Source organism: Syngnathus acus, chromosome 6 (assembly GCF_901709675.1).
Source record: "Syngnathus acus chromosome 6, fSynAcu1.2, whole genome shotgun sequence".
In the NCBI taxonomy this organism is placed as follows: Eukaryota; Metazoa; Chordata; class Actinopteri; order Syngnathiformes; family Syngnathidae; genus Syngnathus; species Syngnathus acus.
The window spans coordinates 13,421,290-13,441,060 of NC_051092.1; the positions used below are offsets into that span (position 1 = coordinate 13,421,290).

At 41.9% G+C, this 19,771-nt stretch overlaps 1 protein-coding gene across 1 annotated transcript; it reads left to right on the forward strand.

Moving 5' to 3' along the window:
- The first annotated feature begins 42 nt into the window (after nt 1–42).
- On the forward strand, nt 43–12,973 carry LOC119124574 (CD82 antigen-like). The gene is made up of 9 exons (XM_037254687.1): nt 43–179; nt 3,038–3,110; nt 4,160–4,232; nt 7,693–7,817; nt 8,800–8,874; nt 10,393–10,491; nt 10,645–10,818; nt 11,476–11,559; nt 11,794–12,973. Exons 2-9 carry the CDS (start codon nt 3,048–3,050, stop codon nt 11,869–11,871), a joined length of 771 nt encoding a protein of 256 aa, XP_037110582.1. The 5' UTR covers nt 43–179; nt 3,038–3,047; the 3' UTR covers nt 11,872–12,973.
- Nucleotides 12,974–19,771: the final 6,798 nt, after the last annotated feature.

Genomic DNA, 19,771 nt, shown 5'->3' on the forward strand with positions numbered 1-19,771 from the left:
GGTGGTGAATGGACAGGAGTGGGTTAAACCAGATCGACCGCGCGGGGGGGGGGTGCTCTTGTGAGAATGAGCACTTCTCAGGACGCGCACGCGCATAATCTCACCAGCAAGCAGGCAGTTGGAGTCACTCACACGCGTGTATCAAGACTCGAAAAAACTCGGTGATTTGAAAGAAACAAGTAAGTTCGTCTTAACATTATTGAGGTTTTTATCACGTACGAACTAATTTAAAAGGTATACTGTAAACGGTTGCTTACCTTTGTCGTATTTTTGCCGTTCCTTGCGTGTGATTTATTTTGTTGTTGTTTTGGCCCCAAAGTAAAAACGTCGACTTTCCAAAATGGCTTGTTAAATACTTTTAATTTTTGCCGTGTTATTTCTATAATCGCCTGAAACACATTTTGAAGCTCATGTACCTCGACGCAAGACTTTGTCAAACTGCCAGCCAGATGTGAATGTTAATGTTGACACGTTTGTTGTCTCTTTAACATATTAACGTTCTCATTTTGAAATAGTTGTGTGGTAGATTTACGTTTTTGTGTCATGTTTAAAAACTGTATTGTAAACTCACTCGAAATAAGTTGGTACCACTCGGTTTGGCAGCATAGCATAGCATAGTAAAGTAAAGCTGCTCCATTTATTCAACTAATTCTAATGTTTTCCATGAAAAATATAATTGACACAACGCAACTATTGATTTAATATTTAGAGCTGCATTGCATCTAAAAGATTTTTTTAGACCTCTTTCATGTAGTTCTTGAAATACAAATACAGTTTATCCCTGTAAACTAATGTATAATCACAACTCTAAATTCCCACCTACTCTATTTCCTTTGAAGGAAAAGGAGATTCAACAATGGGTGGTGTTTTTTGTTTGTTTTTTTGTCTGTGGGGAGCGGCACGATATTGTGGTTGACCAGCAGACACCGAGGAACAATCATTGTAAACCATTATTAATTCCGCTTTTGAAGTGGCGTAAGATTGCAATGACAAAATCTAGTCAGACTCTCATACATGGTGTCTGGAAGCCCCCTTTTTTTTTTTGCCACCACTGATGAATCATTGTCTACGCAAATATCCTGTGACATCACACACTGTAATCAACATCCAGATGGTATCACCAAGAAGACTTTTCCCCTACCTGTGTGGATGCTATCTCAGGCCAACCATTTATTTTTCCACCAACGTATCCTCTTGTAGGGTCATAGGGAAGCTAAGAATAACACACTGTGAGGCTAACACTGAATTGGTTGCCTATTTTGTGAACCACTGCACTACCAACAATCATGTAAAAGAAGATAATGAACTCAAGTGCCGTGTTAATGCAGATATAGGATTCTATGACTGTATCAAAGGCTTTATTACCAGGATACCACAAGAGGGTCATGTTGGAGCAGATGCTTGACAGATGTTTAAATGGGTCAGATATTGATATAACAAGAGTGGATAAAGGTAGGTCGAGCCCTACTGCCTTCAGGGCTGTGTTTGACCCATGCTGGGTCCATTAGACATGTAGCCATCTGCCACTCACGCTGCCTCTAATACAGTATAGATGTGGCAAACTGAGAAGGTTACTTTAGAATGAAGTCTATAAGCAATGATTTCAGATGACCACATCTCTAACCTAAATTACTATTGAAGAAACGTAGCAGGCTTGTCATTTCCTGTGCTCGACTCTCTTTGTTGAAGCTACGCCGGTAGCCTATTTAATGGCACATTTTCAAAAGGCCGTTTTCGGAATGGGCTTCTGTTTACTAACAATGTGAAAACCATTTTAATCTACACTACTACGGTCCGTAAATCCACAAAGCAATCTTCTTTGAGGATTATATTCTTTCATGACTATCGGTTGTGTGCTCGGGTTTAGCACAAAATTGTTGCTATTTGGGTCATCTCGCTAGCAGATGCTCTTTTCACAAGCCAAATGTTTTATGGTGATTATACAAGATTTGTTTACCCTTCAAAAAGTTTTCTGACTTGTGTTTTATGACATATTTCACATCTGAAATTTACGAGCAGTCGGCTACGTGACCACAGCCCATGGTGCTGAAAGTCAAGGCAAAACCACAAGCTTGTCGACGATGTTGACCCCTGAAGGTTACTACCACAGCAGCACTTTTATTCATATCTGGGCTATATTCCAGTTAGCCTAATAGCATGGTTGGCTAAGTCATATTTAAACGATTTCGGGAAAACGAGACTAAATATAAGCCTAGATGCCTTAATTCAACATTTACGGATTACAATGACCTTGGTTTTGACGAGTCGTGTTCTGCCTTTGTATGTAAGAAATGCTTTTCCTTTCGATTACTGAGCCGTTAGTTGTCTTTGAAGCCACCCAGTGTTCTCAAGTAACCACCACCGCTGGCTATATTTTGTGTGCCAGTCAAGGAAAAAGCCTGGCTTTGGTAAATATTTATTTAGCACTTTTGGAGTGGGGCCTTCTCATCCTGTTGCTAGGGAGCTCCATAAAGTGTTCCTACTGTGCTTGTATGTGGCGCTGGTCTGGTGTACAGCTGTTTCTCAAAAGGAAAGTATTGCTCATACTACTGAGATGCAGTCATACACAGGGAGGACTTGTTCTGTCATGCGATTGTGACAAAGTGTAGCAAACTAGTTGCGACGCAGATGGCACTTTATCGTGTCCAAACTGTGTATTGTCAGACGGCCTCTGTTCCACTTTTTCAGGCTTGTACGTCATCTGGTCACATGGTTTATGCTTTTGCAAACTTGTTGCGACAAGTAAAGCCAGCTTGCTTTTGATTACATTAGTGGGCTTTGTCACCAAAGTGTGCCATTTAGACTTTTTAGGGTCTTTGTGAAGAAACCTAAAAATAAAAAAAAACTCTTCACAGAATTGGTAAGCATCGAATCTGTTAAACTTTCCATTCTTCTTACACTGTGGTTTGACCTTCTCCAGAGAAACTGCTTTTGTATAATTATCTCTTCTCCATCTGTGTTTTTTACATTTCTTGCACACGCTGGCTATCCAAAATAAAAAGCAACCGCTGCACTGTGTTTACGATGTGTCTGGCAGAATCGCAACCATGTCGAAAGGATGCATCACCGTCACCAAGTATTTTCTCTTCCTCTTCAATCTCATCTTCTTTGTAAGTAACCGCCGATTCACAATTGTGCATTTGGTCCTGTTTCACTTTTTTATTTCTCGGAATTACAGTTTTCGCTTACTACGTTGCTACTGTCAAGTATTTAGGATTATGTTTTGCAAGTATCCACCCCCTTTTTTTTTCTCCCCCATGTGGAGCACCAAATGTCCCACTTGGTTTGCCTGGTGGCACAGCAGAGCCCAGCAGATGGTGTATTAAGGTTTATTGCCATCTTGTTTTGACGGGGCACAACATGAAGTCAGGGCCAGATGAAACTGAACTCTTAAAAATGAGGAAGTCTGGACCTTCCCAATGAGTTTGTATTCCTGAAAGAAAGCTTTTGATATGCGTCTTAGGAAGTGTGTGTTGCCGTCTGTCCATGTGTACACACATTAGTGGACGCCAGGAACTGGTGGGCTAATGATGACGGCCCGGGGCTCAATAGTCCAACTTAATGAACACCTCTCAACCAGGGCTCTAATTATTGCTCGAGTGCTGGGGAGGGGTTCCATAACCCCTCATCTACCACCCCAAAAAAAAAAAAACACTGTGCCCCTCAACTGCCTCACAAGAACCATCATCATCACATCAAAGATTTGCTCTTAGCCTCATGACCTCAGTAGAGGTGTACCAGAGTTTTTTGGGCAGGCGAAATATTCTACTCAAGAGATCATGATGAAACAACTCGAACATAATACCTCCATTTTTTTTTGTCATTCGTCTGTAATGCAGTGCCATAATTAACAAAAGACAAGGACTGCAGAATAAAGGTTACTGTATCAACTATTTGTATGTAGTACTTTTGTTATGTTGTATTTATCCAGTTTTGTAGCACAGAAGTTCACAGCAGTTTGCTTTCACACAATTCTGACATCCCAGTGAATGCACAGAAACATATGGAAGTAGCACAAATAAGGCTTACCAAGTGATAATTGGATTAATTTGAGATGTAACAGGCCTCATAACCAAGACTTGCACCCCAACAAGAGTTATTTAATTTTCCCTTAAGTGTGTGGTGGCCTGACTCTTTTCTATTGTATTTACTTTCTTAGGTCTTTGGAGCGTTGATCATGGGCTTTGGACTATGGGTTCTCTTTGATACCCAGAGTTTCATTGCTGTTCTACGTAAGTGTCTGAACGCACACACATGCACACACATGCTTGCCCTCCAACTGCCACGTCCTGGTGTGATAATGCTCCGTAAACATTCAGCACATTTGACCCCAGTCAGTTCTGCTGACTGGAGACTGCCTGCTCTATGGAATAAATGTGGATTACCTCTCAGGAGGCTGATTGCAGAAGAACAATGTAAGCATGTTCACACCAGACCCCAAAAACTGAAACAATATGACTTATTCAGCCCCCCCAAAACCGCAGGCGGCTGAGTGAACATGCTCTTACCATTTCAAGACTTCTCAAGTTGTCTAGTCTTATCATGGAGAAGAACACTTTTTGTTTTTGTGCGACGTTGTACCTTGAACCCGGCAGCTCTCAATGTCATCTCACACCTCTACAGATGTTGTTACGGTTCTAGTTCTCCCCAAGAATCCAGAGCTTCCACATAGTTGCAAACAGGAACATTATCAGATAACATAGCACAATGATAACATTGTTCAAAAATATAATGGAACCAAATTCCAGCGTTGCCTCAGAAGAGCAAACCAGGATGGAAAGGTATCAAGTATAAATCTGTACAGCTAAGCCCTTGCTTTATTCATTCCAGATGTGTCTTTGCTTAGCGAAGCAAAGTTTCCTTCTCTCCTAAGTTGGAAATTTATTGTCTGCCTTTGTTATGGTGTGAAAGATATATATAGCATTTCTTCTATGTATGTGTACCACCTGTCTTCGCATGCTAGTCTGAAAGAGGTCAAAAGTATATGGATGGTTCTCAGAAATGGTGGTCCGCTCCGGGCTGTGGATGATGACCCAGTTTACCCGCTTTAAAATCAATCACCAGAATGCACCAATTCCAATATTGCGTTGCCAATGCAGAGATAAACCCAAAATTAAACATTATTTGCGTGCGAATGTATTTTGCGCCGTCGATATCTGCTGCTTCCTGTTTGTGACTTGTCAAATCTTGAATCTCTTGTCGACGTGTAAAGGAGCCCGAGAATAGATCAGTTTCAAAAGCAGTTGGAACCAATAAGATGACTGAGCGAAAGTGCATTACAATAAATCGAGTTCCACACTGTCCATAATGTGACGATGCGTTTGCAGAAAAAAGGCACGCGATTACCTTGATCCACCTTCATCCCCAAAAGTCACACTCGCACATGACAGCATAGCGATTCAAGTGTACCAATAATTAGGTACTTGAGTGTTTTGCGTCCATGTAACAACTGAGTAGGCCAGATCATTCAACAATCTCCTGCAAACAAAGGGCTGAGTCAACTGGTTTTATTTAGTCATAGCAAGCTGAAGGGAGGTTTGATTTCAAGCATCCATTTGTTTTTAATAGGTTCAGTTTTGGGCTCACCTCACACACTCTTGGAGCATGATTTCTAAGAATAACCCACTCGCACTCACAACACTTTGAAACCGTTATCCAGATCTGTTTGAATTTCTTTCCAGTTCTATGATGAATTTAACACTTTAACAAAGACCTTGAGTCCTTAACAAGGCATATTTGAGTTTTGTCTTGTCTTCTTCCTGTTGCTGCCCGCAGAACATTCTCAGCAAGGTCATTCAAAGCTGAGTTTGCTTATCACCAGTCCAGGCATCAAGCACATAAAAGCAAGAATAGTATTTTTCATCCCTTCAAGAGCCAGCAGAGCTTTTATGATACCCCGTCTGCTCCTCCAAAGATAGTCGTGACCCTTCTTCCCTGAGCGTCCCCCTCCATTTGGGACTCGGTGACCTTCCAACCCGGTCGCCCTTTCATTCTACTATATCGACCTCACTGAAAGTCTGTTGCTGCGGTGCATAGAAAAGCAAACAAAAACACAAAGCTTTGTGAAGCGATGCTTATTCATTCGCAGTATTCTCTGAAGTTGCACCATTGTTAGACATGAACAGGAACTCTTTATCCTCAGTTTCCATTTATTATTATACCCTATATAAATAGAGGTTGCTTCCATAACTGCAGGCAAAAAGACATTGGGAATGTTTTTTGTTAAAAAAAAAAATACAAAACTTCTCTTCTTCCCTCACACCCAGCTTTCCATAGCCAGAGTGGAGCAAAACACATTTTCCGACATTCTGAGCAAAAGTAAATTTAGAAATGCTAAACGTCTTTGCCATCACTTTTTCTCCCGAGTGTATACATGCTGAATCTTTGCTTGTATTTACAGTCGGACCTTCCATGCCAATCACTCCTCCCTTAGCCACTCTCTCAAAGGTCCCATATGAAACTATTTTGGAGGAGACTTGGCCGCAAGCAAGGTCCGACGCATCATGGAACAATGTAGTACAGAGGCTAACAGTTTCTGACTCAAGCCATGTTCATGTTTAAAGCTCACAAGAAGACAGCAGGAAGTCTGTCAAATGGATTTCAAGCCACCTGGCAGAGTGCCTAAAAGGAAATACTTCACTGGAACTTTACAAGCTTTTTTCTTTCAAGAAGAGACAAACTGTCCAGTGAAACTTCGTCGTACTGGGAACAATAAACAGATAAAGGCTACAGTCATGATAAAGAGCTCGCAAGTCACTGCAAAAATAACTTAATGAACTTACTGCTGACCTCTGTGTGACCAGTCTCTAAATTCAAGAATAGTGTTTAAAAGTTTTTTCCACATATAATTAATGTCTTCATAAGAACGTGAGTTTATTTTTTTTAGACTAAGAACAAGTGTCATTTCCTGACACTTGGCTGGTCAAGGCAACCAGTAAAGAGATATACTGTGGGAACACTTCACGGTATTCTCGTATGACTGGTTTAGAGTATGATGGATATTTTGATCATGTCTGGCCTAATGAGATGAGCACACAACCATGTAAAGCATCAGCGCACGATTAAGTATATGTGGTTGGTTGCCAAGAAGCGACAAAGCGCAGCCGTGGATGAGCTGCTGCAGCTGCCAGGCCAGGCTCTTGGCAACGGTGTGGAGTGAATTATCTGATTCTGGCCAGTTTATTCCACCTTGGAAATATTCCACGGCTCTCATTTTCAGATTTTTTGTTATGGTTGGTTTTCAACACAGATAACACATGGCAACATAGTGACTTGTGATTTATCTCCTCTGGAAACCTCCAATCTACCATTTCATTCCCCCCAACTGTTCCAGAGAGAGCAGGCAATCAGTTAATCTCGCCACATATTTTACTTGTCTCGCTTCAACTCTAGCTAGCTGATAATGTTCGAGAAATGCTTTTTTTGGGAAAAAGTATTTCATTCTGTTTGCTTTAAGGAGCTTTGTTATTTTTTTTGTTCACTGTGACTAGCCATATCAAATTCGTTTGCGTGTGAGCTGAAATCATTTTGGAAACATTTTCTGTGGTTACAGCAGAAAAAGAAGAGCGGAGTTTATTAAGAAACCGCGTGGTTTCTTATCTCCCAAAAATGTCCAATGCAGTTTCGGTTCTTTTTTCCCCTCAACTCTCATATCAACTCTTGTTTTGTTTTGTTTTTTACTCTTTTCTGCAGAAGAATCGTCAGACACGGTGAAAGTGGCTTCCTACATCCTCATTGGAGTGGGGTCCTTGTCAATGGCCATGGGCTTCTTTGGCTGCATTGGAGCCATCTACGAGATTCGTTGTCTTCTCGGTCTGGTGAGCAGTTACATCCACTTGGATCTCAGACACTAACGGGACACGTTCAATTGCAGAGACAGAGAGATGGTCACGACGTGTGGAGATCAAAATAATGCGGATATCAAAAGAAAATATGTTTGATAAAATATTTGTGATTCTCACAACCGAGTCAAAGTCCAGTCAAAGCAATCACAACACATCCACACAACGCTGACTACAATGATCAACTCTGATGTATGTTGTCTTTGGCTTTTTACTCCAACCTCAAATTCGAAAGTCATGTCATATCCAGCAACAGCCCTGCATCTTAGTCATGACCACACGGCCAACTAATTGTTTTGTAAATCATGTTGGTCATCCAAACTTCCCGTAATTCCCTTGCATTTCTTCCTGAGACTGAAATAGCGGAAAGCCTAAAACCATGCTTTGCATGTCTACAAAATTGACCGCAGTAGTTAATCATCTCTTTATTGGTGTTCTCTACTGTTATTTCAAACTATTATTAGAACAGAACCCCTGTTTGCTTACAAGAAACCTGCTTGAATTGCACCTGTCTGGTTAAGAACACATGACAAATTCTTGCTGATGTGAAACCCGATAGCGTCTGTACTCATGTATGCTTGCAGCATGTGGTGACTGACCGAGATGGGTGCGCGTGGGGGGGGACAGGGATAAAGGCCAGGAAGATGTAGCGAATGGGCGGAGAAGGAGGGGGCCGGGGGTCTACGTGGCCTCTTGTGTTGGCCGTTAATTGTAGAGCTGCTGTTGACCTACTTCTTTTCCCAGTGACAGTAAGCAGCTGCCTCAGGACCTCCTAGCAATTTCCAAAACATACCACAAGCCCTAGAGATAATGTGTGAAACAGTGTCCTTCCCACACAGTTAAAAATGAAATGTGAAGAGGTCTGACTGGTTAAAATATACATCACAGCCATTATTATTGCTTGCAGTGTTTCTCGGTCTCATTTGAACATCGCTCTTGTTGTGTTCATCCCCAACAGTACTTCACCTGTCTGCTGCTCATCCTTATTGCCCAAGTGACCGCCGGAGTTCTCATCTACTTCCAAAGAGATCGGGTGAGACGCTTACTTCTGTGTTCTTTTTGAGTTGCTCAGCCCTGCTCAGAATGCCGCCCGCCCGCTCACCCGCCACCTTTTCTCGCATTGCGGCAGCTGTGGCCTGCCAGGTGTTTGCGCTTCCTCATGCCACAGCTGTGAGCATAAGCCTCCTGCTTCCTGTGGTGAAACACTCTTTCATAGCGCGACAAGTGAAACGTCACAGGATGTTGTTGTTTTTTTGTTTGTTTTTTTACTAAAGTGACATTGGAGGCTTTTTGTAAGCCAAATGATGTGGTAGCTGGGTTTTATCATCACACATTCACCCAACTTTTGTGCAGTCGTGTTAGTTATGTAACCTGAAACCGGGTCTAAAATTGTGTAACAAATCTAATCAGCCTGAGTTTTTGAGAGTACACTGACCCCTACTGGATAGAGCTGCAACTCACTGGCTTGCGTGAATGTTTTTGCTTTGCCATTTAAAAACACAAGCCTAATACGTAATACAGACATAAAAAAAAAAAGACATCATTTGTCTGATTATGATCCAATGTTTAATTTCGTTATTCGTTGTCTGCTACCTGGTCATGCTCGATCGAATGTGAGACACTTGAACAGAGGAACTAAATAAAGTGTAAATAAATCTATGAGAAAAACTAATTAACAGTATCACAGCACAGTATCAAGAGCATCAGCAACGAAGTGGGTGGAAAAACATCAGAGCAGCCTGTAACTTGTAAGCCACCTACAAGGCCAATTGGCCAAAAATAGATGAAAAGCGACATCCTTCCATTTACCAAAAGTAGCGTTAACCACACCACCTCTTGGCCCAAATGACACATGGGGAAGGGGGGTGGGGGTTGTTTTGACTGCCATACATCTAACATCAGAACTACTAAACTAAATACATAACATTTATCGAAATCAAATCAAAACAGTGCTGACCTCATTCATTTTGGGTAATCTAAAATAACTAGCCACAGTGTGTCTGCACAGTGCGTGTAGGGTGTCTTGTATTTGAGCTCTCCCAAGCAGGCCAATTGAGAGCTTTCGTTCTCTGCTACTGCCTTGACGTGCTCCTTGTGTTTAAGGCTAACCACAGGGCAGGGCGGTGCCTGCCCCCCTTTCCCAGAATAGGCTGGGGTTGTATCTCCAAAAGAGCTGTGAAGGCTGCAATGCTGCCACAGCTCTGTGATCTTGTACACAAGTAGAAGCTCGAGCTGCGTTTGTGCAGCTTTTTAGCTCTGCGGAGCACCTGACAGGAGGCATGGCCTCGGGAAACATGTAAACCAGATGTTGACATAAAGACAAGGGTGTTATTTGCCTTTGCCATTTAGAATCAATTCGATGTGGGCAACATCTCGACACAGATGTACTTAATACAGGTTTATTTATTGCTGGTGTTTGCAAAAAAAAAATAAAAAACACCAAGGAAGACTCGGCGCAATATTAAATAACAATTGCAATAGAGAGAGAAAAATATCAAATAGTTCATCCCATCTGTGACTACTAATGAATGCTCTTCATTGTTTTTACTAGTTGAAACATGAAATGTCCAACATCATCAAGGGCATGATCACCCACTACACCGGCCAGAACAAAACCACAGAGCACACTTGGGACTACATCCAGAAATCTGTGAGTTGTCGCACATGACCAAGTTTCGCTTTGAAGTTTGCAGACAGGTTCTGATTCAACCGTGGAAAATGACATGAGACAAGATCAGCGAGATCAGGTGTAGTTTGTTGTCGCACTTCCCACTCACTTCCCACATCTCGCCTCTTGTCACAGATGAAGTGCTGTGGGTGGACGGGGCCTGGCAACTGGTCTGACAATATGGTGATCAAGAACAGCTCCCAGCACCTCTATCCGTGTTCCTGTCGCAACGAGTCCTTGCCCGGCACTTACATCAGGGAGGGGGGCCTTTGTGACCATCTCTCCTCGGAACTTCCCGTCTACCAAACGGTACGGTTTGTTGATGCTTGCTTGTGAAGGCCTCAACTTGCTGAGTCTGCTGATCTTTTCAGCTTTTCCTGTGTTTTTGCTTTGCTCTTGCCAATGTTTGGCTTTGGGGTTTTCATTGGCCCAGGCTATGCTGCACATCCGCTACGGCTTGCTATTTTTTCCCTTTCACTCTCAATGTCTTCATAATATGGGCAATTAATTGTGTGCGTGCGTTTTTTTTTGGTTTTTAATCATGTCCCTGCTGATTTGCATTGCCTCCACTAACAAGACAGCTGCAAAAAAAGAGGAACTGATTTACATAAACAGTGTGAGGTTTGCTATCTTCAGCATGCACACTGATTTGTATTTTGACAAAAGTGACATTTTTCTAAGGGGGAGCATTATTAGTACTTTTTTTTTAGAGGTAGGTGTTTCTATGAAAATTGATGCAAATTAATCTTCAAGAAAAACATGTTTCAAAGGTGGTTTAGTAATGGGAAGAATAAAGCAAATCCCACGAGAGGAAGTAAAGGAAAACTTGAACTAGGGACGACACCGTGAAGAAATCAACATCAACATTTTGTGCTGTTTCTTTTTGAAAAGAGTCTGCCACTCCCCCTTTGTTAACCTTTTTTTGGGGGGGGGTCATCTTTGTCTCCTTTCTACTTGCTTCCTTAGGGCTGCATGACCAGTGTGGAGAATTGGCTCCTGGACAACTGTGGAGTTATTCTGGGAATATGTGTCGGGGTGGCTGTCGTAGAGGTATCCATTTTCTCTTCATAGTAGCACTGAAGCAGTAGATGGTTCTCCTCCTCCTCTGACTTGAGGAAAATTTTGTGTTGTGTTTGCACTACGCCACACAATTTCCTTCAAATTGATCTATGCGGTGACTGCGAATAGCATAGTAATTGTAATATTGTATTGTATTGTAAAATTGTAATGCATGTATGATGACACTTATACATGTCATTGATTTATTTTTTTCTCCCGCGCCAGCTTCTTGGGATGATCCTCTCCATGTGTCTGTGCAAGAGTGTCGTACAGGAGGATTATACCAAAGTACCTAAATACTGAAGTGCCACCCACACAAACATACGTATGTGTACGTGGATGGACTCCTTTACGCTCTCACACCTTATCTCACATTCCTACACAAACACACACATGTGCGCGCACACACACACTCACACACACACACAAAGAGAGAAGTCTCTTGTATTGGAGGTTCTGTCTTGACGGCTGTGCAGATTTCTCACACCTTCAAACATGAAAAAATTCACAGATTGTTGACCATAGTGCGCAAGTTACCATTGTTGTCTTATAATAATAATTATTATTGTATATGTAATTTGAAAGGAGACCTTGTTTGTAGTTTATCCATTTGAAAGGTTGCAAACGCGAGTACGATTTTTTTGTTGTTGTCTCTTTGGTGTTTCCTTCCGCTGACCTCAATGAAGCGCTTAACAGAGAGAGCGAGAGCACTTTAGCTAGATTTGATGCAGCCGAGCCACCGGAGACTCTCCTCACCTCGGAGCATCAAGATGAGTAGGAGATGAGAGGGTGCGAGTGGGCGTGTGTGGAATTAATCTCACGCTTCTATTCCCGCTGCCACCGGGTGGAGGAGAAAAACCCTTGGGCAGGGCATCTGCGGTGGAGGTTTTGGCTCACATCTCCAATTCCTCATACGCCTGCGCCACTCCTGTATTTTTGAGTTTGCTAAAGGAGGCTTCATCTGCGTTTTTCTCAATGAAAAAGTTAGTGAACTGACAGTAGACTCTTGACTCTTTACTTCCTTGCTTGGTTTTCCTGATCTTCTGTTTTTCGGTCCCAACCCATTTCATTGGCAGATGACTTATTGAGCACATTGTACATGGACTCATGTCCTGTATTTGTTTTTTCTGTTAATTTCAAAAAAGTATTGCTCTCCTAGATGTTGCTGTTCTTCTATGTGTTGATACATTTCAAATATGTTATTGTTTCATCTGCCAAATTGTAAAATTAATTTAACTTAAAGATGAAGGCTTTTTGCTGTTCTTGTCTTTTTTTTTTACACGTTGAAAGAAAAAAAAGTTTTTCAAAACAATTTATGTGGATTTGTAAGCCATATTTGGTAAGAAACGTTTTGTATGTTTTGTTACTCTGAAAACAGGTAGAATTAAAGGGGTATCCACATTTGCTTCTTTGTTTCTTTTTTGTATGCTCAGGGTTGCACCATTGAAAACCAGTAGGTGGCAGTATAAACTAGGGCAAAATAAAGATGGGCGAAAAGACCAAGTGGTTGTACTATATGTAGAGAAAAAAAAAAGGAAAAGTGTAATCATGATTTTTGACATCGGCCCTATAATTGTCTTGACTTCAATGTAGAAAGGACCAAGCCACTTTAGATAACACCATTACGTGCCCGTTATTTTCACATCAAGGCACAATCAAATATTGTCTAAAAAAAGGCCTTTAAATGGAGATGCAGCATTAGAATTCCTCATCGCTCCCTCAAGAGATCGCTCCAACTAATTCAACACGACTGCATCTGGCCATGCTGAATTATAATCATTTTACTCCTTATCATATTTCAGACAATGAACAGCAGCTGTCACAGCACATAATTATTATTTGCATACTGAGCAAAAATTAAGCATGGTTAACTCTAGTAACTAATTCACGAACATGAGAGTTCAATTCATGTTGGACTTCTTTGCAAAATGTGTTCTTTTTAAAGACAAGGCTACATTTTATATATATATATATATATATATATATATATATATATATATATATATATATATATATATATATATATATTGAATTTAGATAGAAAAAAGAAAAAAGTCCTCCCATCAAGCAGCCGAAACAGTTCGCTTATGTGTCAGGACAATCCAGAAATCCAGATGGGAGCAGCTGGCCAAAAATTTCCGTGACTTGGTGACTGGCCGTGGCTGTTGACATGACTAACCACAGTGCTTTCCCATCCGAGACTGTTGGCAAAGATAGGGAAGTATTCGTGCGGCAGTCAATAGAGGCTTTGCAGTCACGTGGTTTTATCACGTGATTTTGTGTTATGCCGCCATCTTGGCGGTCAACTAGTCAGCTCGTTCCTACGTGTTTGTATGGATTGTCTGATTTCTGCGCTACGTTTTCACCGATTTCTTCCGAATTATGGCTGATTTGCTATCCAACGAAGTTAGGCATTTGGATGAAGACTCCAAGAATCGTCACAGAGAGAAGTTGAACCTTGTTGGCACAACGGATCCGTACCTTTTACCGAGAAGCATGCTAAAATCGCCCGAGCATTTTGCAACAGCCGACCTGCCTGAACGCTCATATCCAGATATTTATAATTACCTCGTCGATTTGTTTTGTAATGGCATTTCATAACTTGACATATTAAAAAACTGAATAGAGTGAAATCATTCAGATACTGTACCTGTCTGTTCAAGTTGCTACCATTTTTATTATTTGTTTATTTTTGCCTGATGCCACATCTGATTGGCTTGAAAACTTAACCAAGAAATATAATTCAATATTTACATTGATAACGTTTTCAAGCATCATGAAAAAATAAACACAAAATAAAAACGGGGGGGTGAACTGAAGAAATCATCCCATTCCCTGCCTTGCTGCTCTTGCTGCCTTTCTAAAAATGCACCCAGCATTTTCAACAATCATATTTGTATCATCCCATATTGTATTATTTCACATTTTGTGAAACAAATCAGGGGTGAATAGTTTGTTTACATACCTGATATGAAGTCCTCATTGCATACCCTTGTGTAAATCGTAGGTTTCCATCGTTCACGACGAATATCCGCGATCCATTTATCACGTTTTTTCATGTTCGCCGGAAATCTATAGAAGCTAAGATTTGGTTTATCGCCTCGTCTATTGCTACATCCAACAGCACAGCAGGTATCCGGCATTTTTAAGCTCAAATAGCAGCAGATATAACAAGAAAGCGTGTGTGAGTCGTTGACCGGCACTGAAAAGTTGACCGCCATGATGGCCGCCAAGCTAATGTGGGTAGCTTGATGACGTCAGCTGCAAAGCCTCTATTAAGTTTGCTGACGTACACTCAAGCGAATTGATCGATCGGTCATCCGAGCTGGACTTGGAAAACCACTGTCAAAATCATCGCTCTCGCCGAGTTATCAGGCAAGTTTGTTTAATTGATAGCACACTCAAAGTGCATTTTGATGCTTAATTCCTATTGCACAAACACACTATTAATCCAAAAGCTGTGTTTAGACGAGTGGGGACGCATAGAACATTATTGTAAAGAAACGGTTTGGCTTAATCTGCCACTTGAAGTGAAATTGGATCATTCGCCAAGATAGCTCTGCTGATTTTTCATTTGCCACTAATGTGCCACGGTACAGTGGTCGGAAATCACCCCTCTAGAACATCAACTCTTCTCCATCTTCATGACTTCGACGCGTAAATGATCGGCTCACAATGCCCCTCAATAAGACAGCCAGAGAGGATCAGCCCATGTCCATTAAGTATTTTAAATTGTTTCCGTGATATTCCGAGAGGTGGCAAGTGGCGGCAGGTCGGTGGGTGTCCTCCGCCTCATTTCCTGCCCAGCGGAGTGAAGAATCCAACAGCAGTGGAAAATAACCATCCCTTTCTCAGTAGACCCCTGCGGGCTCTCTGCTCAGATTGCTTGATCCATTTTCTGGTCTACATGTTTTGCGGTCTTCTGCTGCGCACGTGCGGCTTCTCTCCAGGTACCACAGACGCAAATCATATGTTAGGGTTACCAAAGGCTTTAAATTACTTGTAGTTGTGATCGGTAGTCTGCTCTGTCTATATACCAGCCCTTTGATGGACAGGCAATTGGGGCTGGCTTTCCCCTTCACTCAGCCGGGCTACGTTCCAGTTTTCCAGTGACCCTGAACAGGATAAGTGGTGTAGAACACAGATAGCTGGAGACTATAAATTTCTAAACATATACCAATGAACAATATTCAATATTCTTTTGAATCATCTAATTTTCCCCTTTGGCACCGAGCTCCATCTCTGATCGGAAGGAGGTTCTCTTCTTCGTCTCTAGACATGCCTATCAAACTTAAAGGCAGCAATTATAAAAGAGAGCAGACTGCTAAAAGATAAGCCCAATCTCATTATTGATTGTTTCCTATGAATAAATGCATGAAGGAGACAAGCTGTCTTCCCTGTGAGCTTTTTGCTCCCATTTAACATTCAGCATTTCCTGCAATAAGTATTTAATACAATTAGGACTTAACATAATCAGCGTTACGAGCTCTAAAATATATATACGGTGTACGTCTTGTACAGTTCATAAAGGATTCAGAATATCCACTGCTCACTTTTGATTGACACGCTTGCATCGAAGCTCAGTAGATTAGCTAAGGTTGCATTTATGCTTCTTTTATAAGGTGCTTCACGGACATATGCTATTCTACCTGATGTGACGCAAATAATAAAACCACACGATATAGTCACACTAAAGATTCTCATAAAGTACTTGGAGGCACATATTATTTATCCTCTGCGAAGAGCGACTAGCCAGTCACAGTGTTTTTAGAGTGTGTGAGGAGGGAATGTTTTATTTTGTATGTTGGATTATTTGATCTGTCATCTTTCTTGTATTCACTGCAAAATGTAAAAAATGTGTTTCCATAATTTATACAGTACATCCCTGATATTCTATAACGATGTGAACCTGAAAAGTGTTATCAAATTCTACTTCCAGCGTAGAAGATAGTACCTTACCACCTGATATCATCGTAAACTGAGCGATGCTAAAGGCTGAATGTTCCAATCCGCTTCTTCATTAGATTGTGCGAGCGCTGTCAGTGTTGTGGTCTTGGTGATGGATGGAGGTTGCCGCGCAGCTCCGGGCAGCACCGGGCTACTCATTAACCTATGGTAATGCACTTGTCACCCCCACACAGAAAAGGCCTTGGTGCTACATTTGTTACGCGAACCTCCATCTATCTCACTCTCGCTTATAGTTTCGAAGAAGAATGCTGAGTGTGTGCCAAGTTGACCACAGCAGATGGAGGTGAGTGAATGCATCCTCTTCCTCGTCCTCTTATTCGAGCGACGGTATCTAATAGGATCGAGTGTTCCCTAACCTATTGGGAGCTGGGCTGATTTGAGTGTGTCAGCTCCCGCGGGGGTTGGGAGTGCTGCATTTGGACTACAAATGCGGCCGCCACTTCAAATTGGCAAGAGGTGCAATCACGGCACGACTCGGGGTAAATGAGATTGTTCTCGCCAGTCGGACGGCGGTTAAGCGATACGCACCAACAGTCGTTTTATAATGTCTGCTGTGTCTTTACCGGATGTCTTCTTTACCTTCGCTCAATTCTCTTGCTTGCCATCAGGCCTGCGAGTCATTTATTTATTTTTGCGCGTTCCGTGCCAGGAACGTAGCGGAGAGCTCGCGGGAGCTTTAGGAAGTCTGTCTGGAGCCACGAGGGAGGCTTTGTGGAGAGATGGTAAATCAGTTTGGGGCTCTTGTGTTTGAAGCAGAAGGACACGAGGTCTGTGGTACTTTTGAGGCTGTTTAGTTTGGAGCTTTACAAGTAGCTGCCGTTATTCACTCTGTCAGCCGCTTGAGAGACGGGAGACGCCGAGTCCGCTCCCATCTGATGCTGAGCAGTCTTTGGAATTTACATTTTCCAGTGTTGGCAGCACTTGATCATGATTAAAGGAGGCGCGTGCGTGGTGCCGGGCCCGACTCTTCTGTCGCTTTCATCCAACGCCTCGGCACTCTCTGAGGACAATCGAATGTGACTGTCTTCTTGTCCGTGGAAAATCATCGCTGTTTGTTTAAGTTGGATAGCAGCTGCTTTCATTCAGGAAACACAGATAGAAAAGAAAAAAAGGAACACCTACACATGGAAGGGACCGGGCCTTCCTGTTTAACGAACTACCGCCGCTTCCTGAGGGGACCTTATCAAGAGACGCGGGTGACAAGTCTTTGTTCCTGTAGAGGGAAAAACCTGTACCATATTTTGACAACACACACATCCCGACTATAGGATCGTTTAAGTCAGGGGTGTCAAACTCTAGCCCGTGGGCCAAATTTGGCCCGTAGTGTAATCATATTTGGCCCGTGAAGACAAATTGTGCATCGACGTTATATGTCAACAGTGAAATTGCAAAGTGTCTTCACATTTAAAAAAATAGAGATGTTGCTGGCAATTTTTATTACCAGTCATCTTTTTTTTTTTATTTGAACATTTTTTTTATTCGTGTCCGATTTCAAAACGAGTTTGTTGTGTAGCTTGTACTGTATATAATATGAGACATTTATACATTTATTTGGGATACGATGCGGCCCGCGACAAAAATTACTTTGACACCCCTGGTGATTGAAGTCGTTTTGTTGAGTTTCCGATTAGATCATTTTTATTTTCCTTCAGAGCGCTCATTTTTTTGCTCCGAGCGGCCCCGCCGACTTCAAGCAAAAACGTGACGAGCTACTACTTGTACTCTAAACATCATTGTAGATTAGTCAAAATGAAAAATCGAACCCCTTATGCTAGCCCTATGCTATGACCTTTGTCAAGGACTACCATTGCTGCTTGGCAGCTGACAGACAATCTGTCATTTTTTGATTAGAAAGACTCAGCTTTGCCATTACACCTTCAGCGTGAAAACATTAAAGCAAGAAGACTCTTCCAGAGCCTGGATTTTTTTTTTTTTTTTTTTTTTATCACGCCTCAACAAGCCTGATCTTGTAATGAGGGCCGAGTGGACACATCTTTAACATGGCGTCCCGCTGCGTTTCACGTGTGACCGTGCAGGCTAATGACAAAAACCAGGGAGAGGGAGAAGAACAAATCACACCCTTTAGCTTAAGAGAACATAATGCTCATTTATGCAAGAGCGTAATCAAAGAGAGCGGAAGGAGGCGACAGCAGAGCGGATGGCCCGCCGCGGAAGATTCTCACATGCTGATCAGAGGAGCCATGTTAATGAGATTCATTGACGGCGTATTACGGAGAACAGCCTGCCCCCCGCTGGGCCTGTCTGCGCTCTTTGTCTTTGTCTGTGTCATCCTCGCTTAAGTTTGACGCTCCAGGGATCTGGCCTTTTTTATCGAATAAATCACACCTACCGATTTTTTTTAGCATCTGAACCGAGATCTCAACCACAGTCTTTTTTTTAAACGTTATTTCATCATCCAAATATCGGATTGATGCTTTCGCTGAGAGTGTCAGTCACTCAGGTGGCGTCACTCACCAGACGGCTGTTATGTGTGTATCCAAATCCGCGTGGCAAATTCCTGAAGAACCATCTCCAGACTCAATGTCGAGGGAAAGTAGAGGGAGTCCAGATGTTTTAGTTCAATAAGCTTAAGGATGAGTTCATGGCAAGAAAATCTGAGGCTTTTAGCTCTGTTGACCCAAGAAGGAAAGTCTTAATCCAGCCTGGTTCAACTATGTGTGATGCGTACATAGAAGAATGAAATGTGACCTATTTTACGCGAGCACAATGGAGGGTAAAAATGACGCACAGACTGAAGAAAATGGTGTGTACATGTAAACAAAGTACGGAGAGAGAGAGTATTTCAAGAAAAGTAGTAGTAATATGGACCTTTTTTCCAGAAGTGGGTTTTCTAAAAGGTTACTATTTTTCGCCAATCAGAGTAAAATTCAAACAATCAGTTGACTCATAACTCAATCAATAAGTGATTTTAGCGAGAAAAATGACTGGGCGGTCACAACACCAAACACCCACTACAGTACAATCAGACTTAAAATTAAATAAAAGTTCAACACAAATACAAATCGACAGGACAGCTAAGTTACACATACATTCTAACTTGAATGACATCGAGGTAGAGCAAGCAGGGAAAAGAGAGCGGTGGGAAAATGATAAGTTACATTATTGAGGGTGACAGTTATGGAATAAGTTAGCATGCTATGCTAGGTTTGGTGCTAGGTTAGCTTCGCAACTGATTTATGGTGCATATTGTTATTGTTTCTTGAGGTCGGTTCTA

Bases quoted from the DNA above. Each gene is read 5' to 3' on its own strand.
- LOC119124574 (XM_037254687.1), top strand. From the start codon at position 3,048: ATGTCGAAAGGATGCATCACCGTCACCAAGTATTTTCTCTTCCTCTTC. The intron at 3,111-4,159 runs GTAAGTAACCGC...TTACTTTCTTAG, and splicing joins TCTTCAATCTCATCTTCTTT to GTCTTTGGAGCGTTGATCAT. The intron at 10,819-11,475 runs GTACGGTTTGTT...TTGCTTCCTTAG, and splicing joins AACTTCCCGTCTACCAAACG to GGCTGCATGACCAGTGTGGA.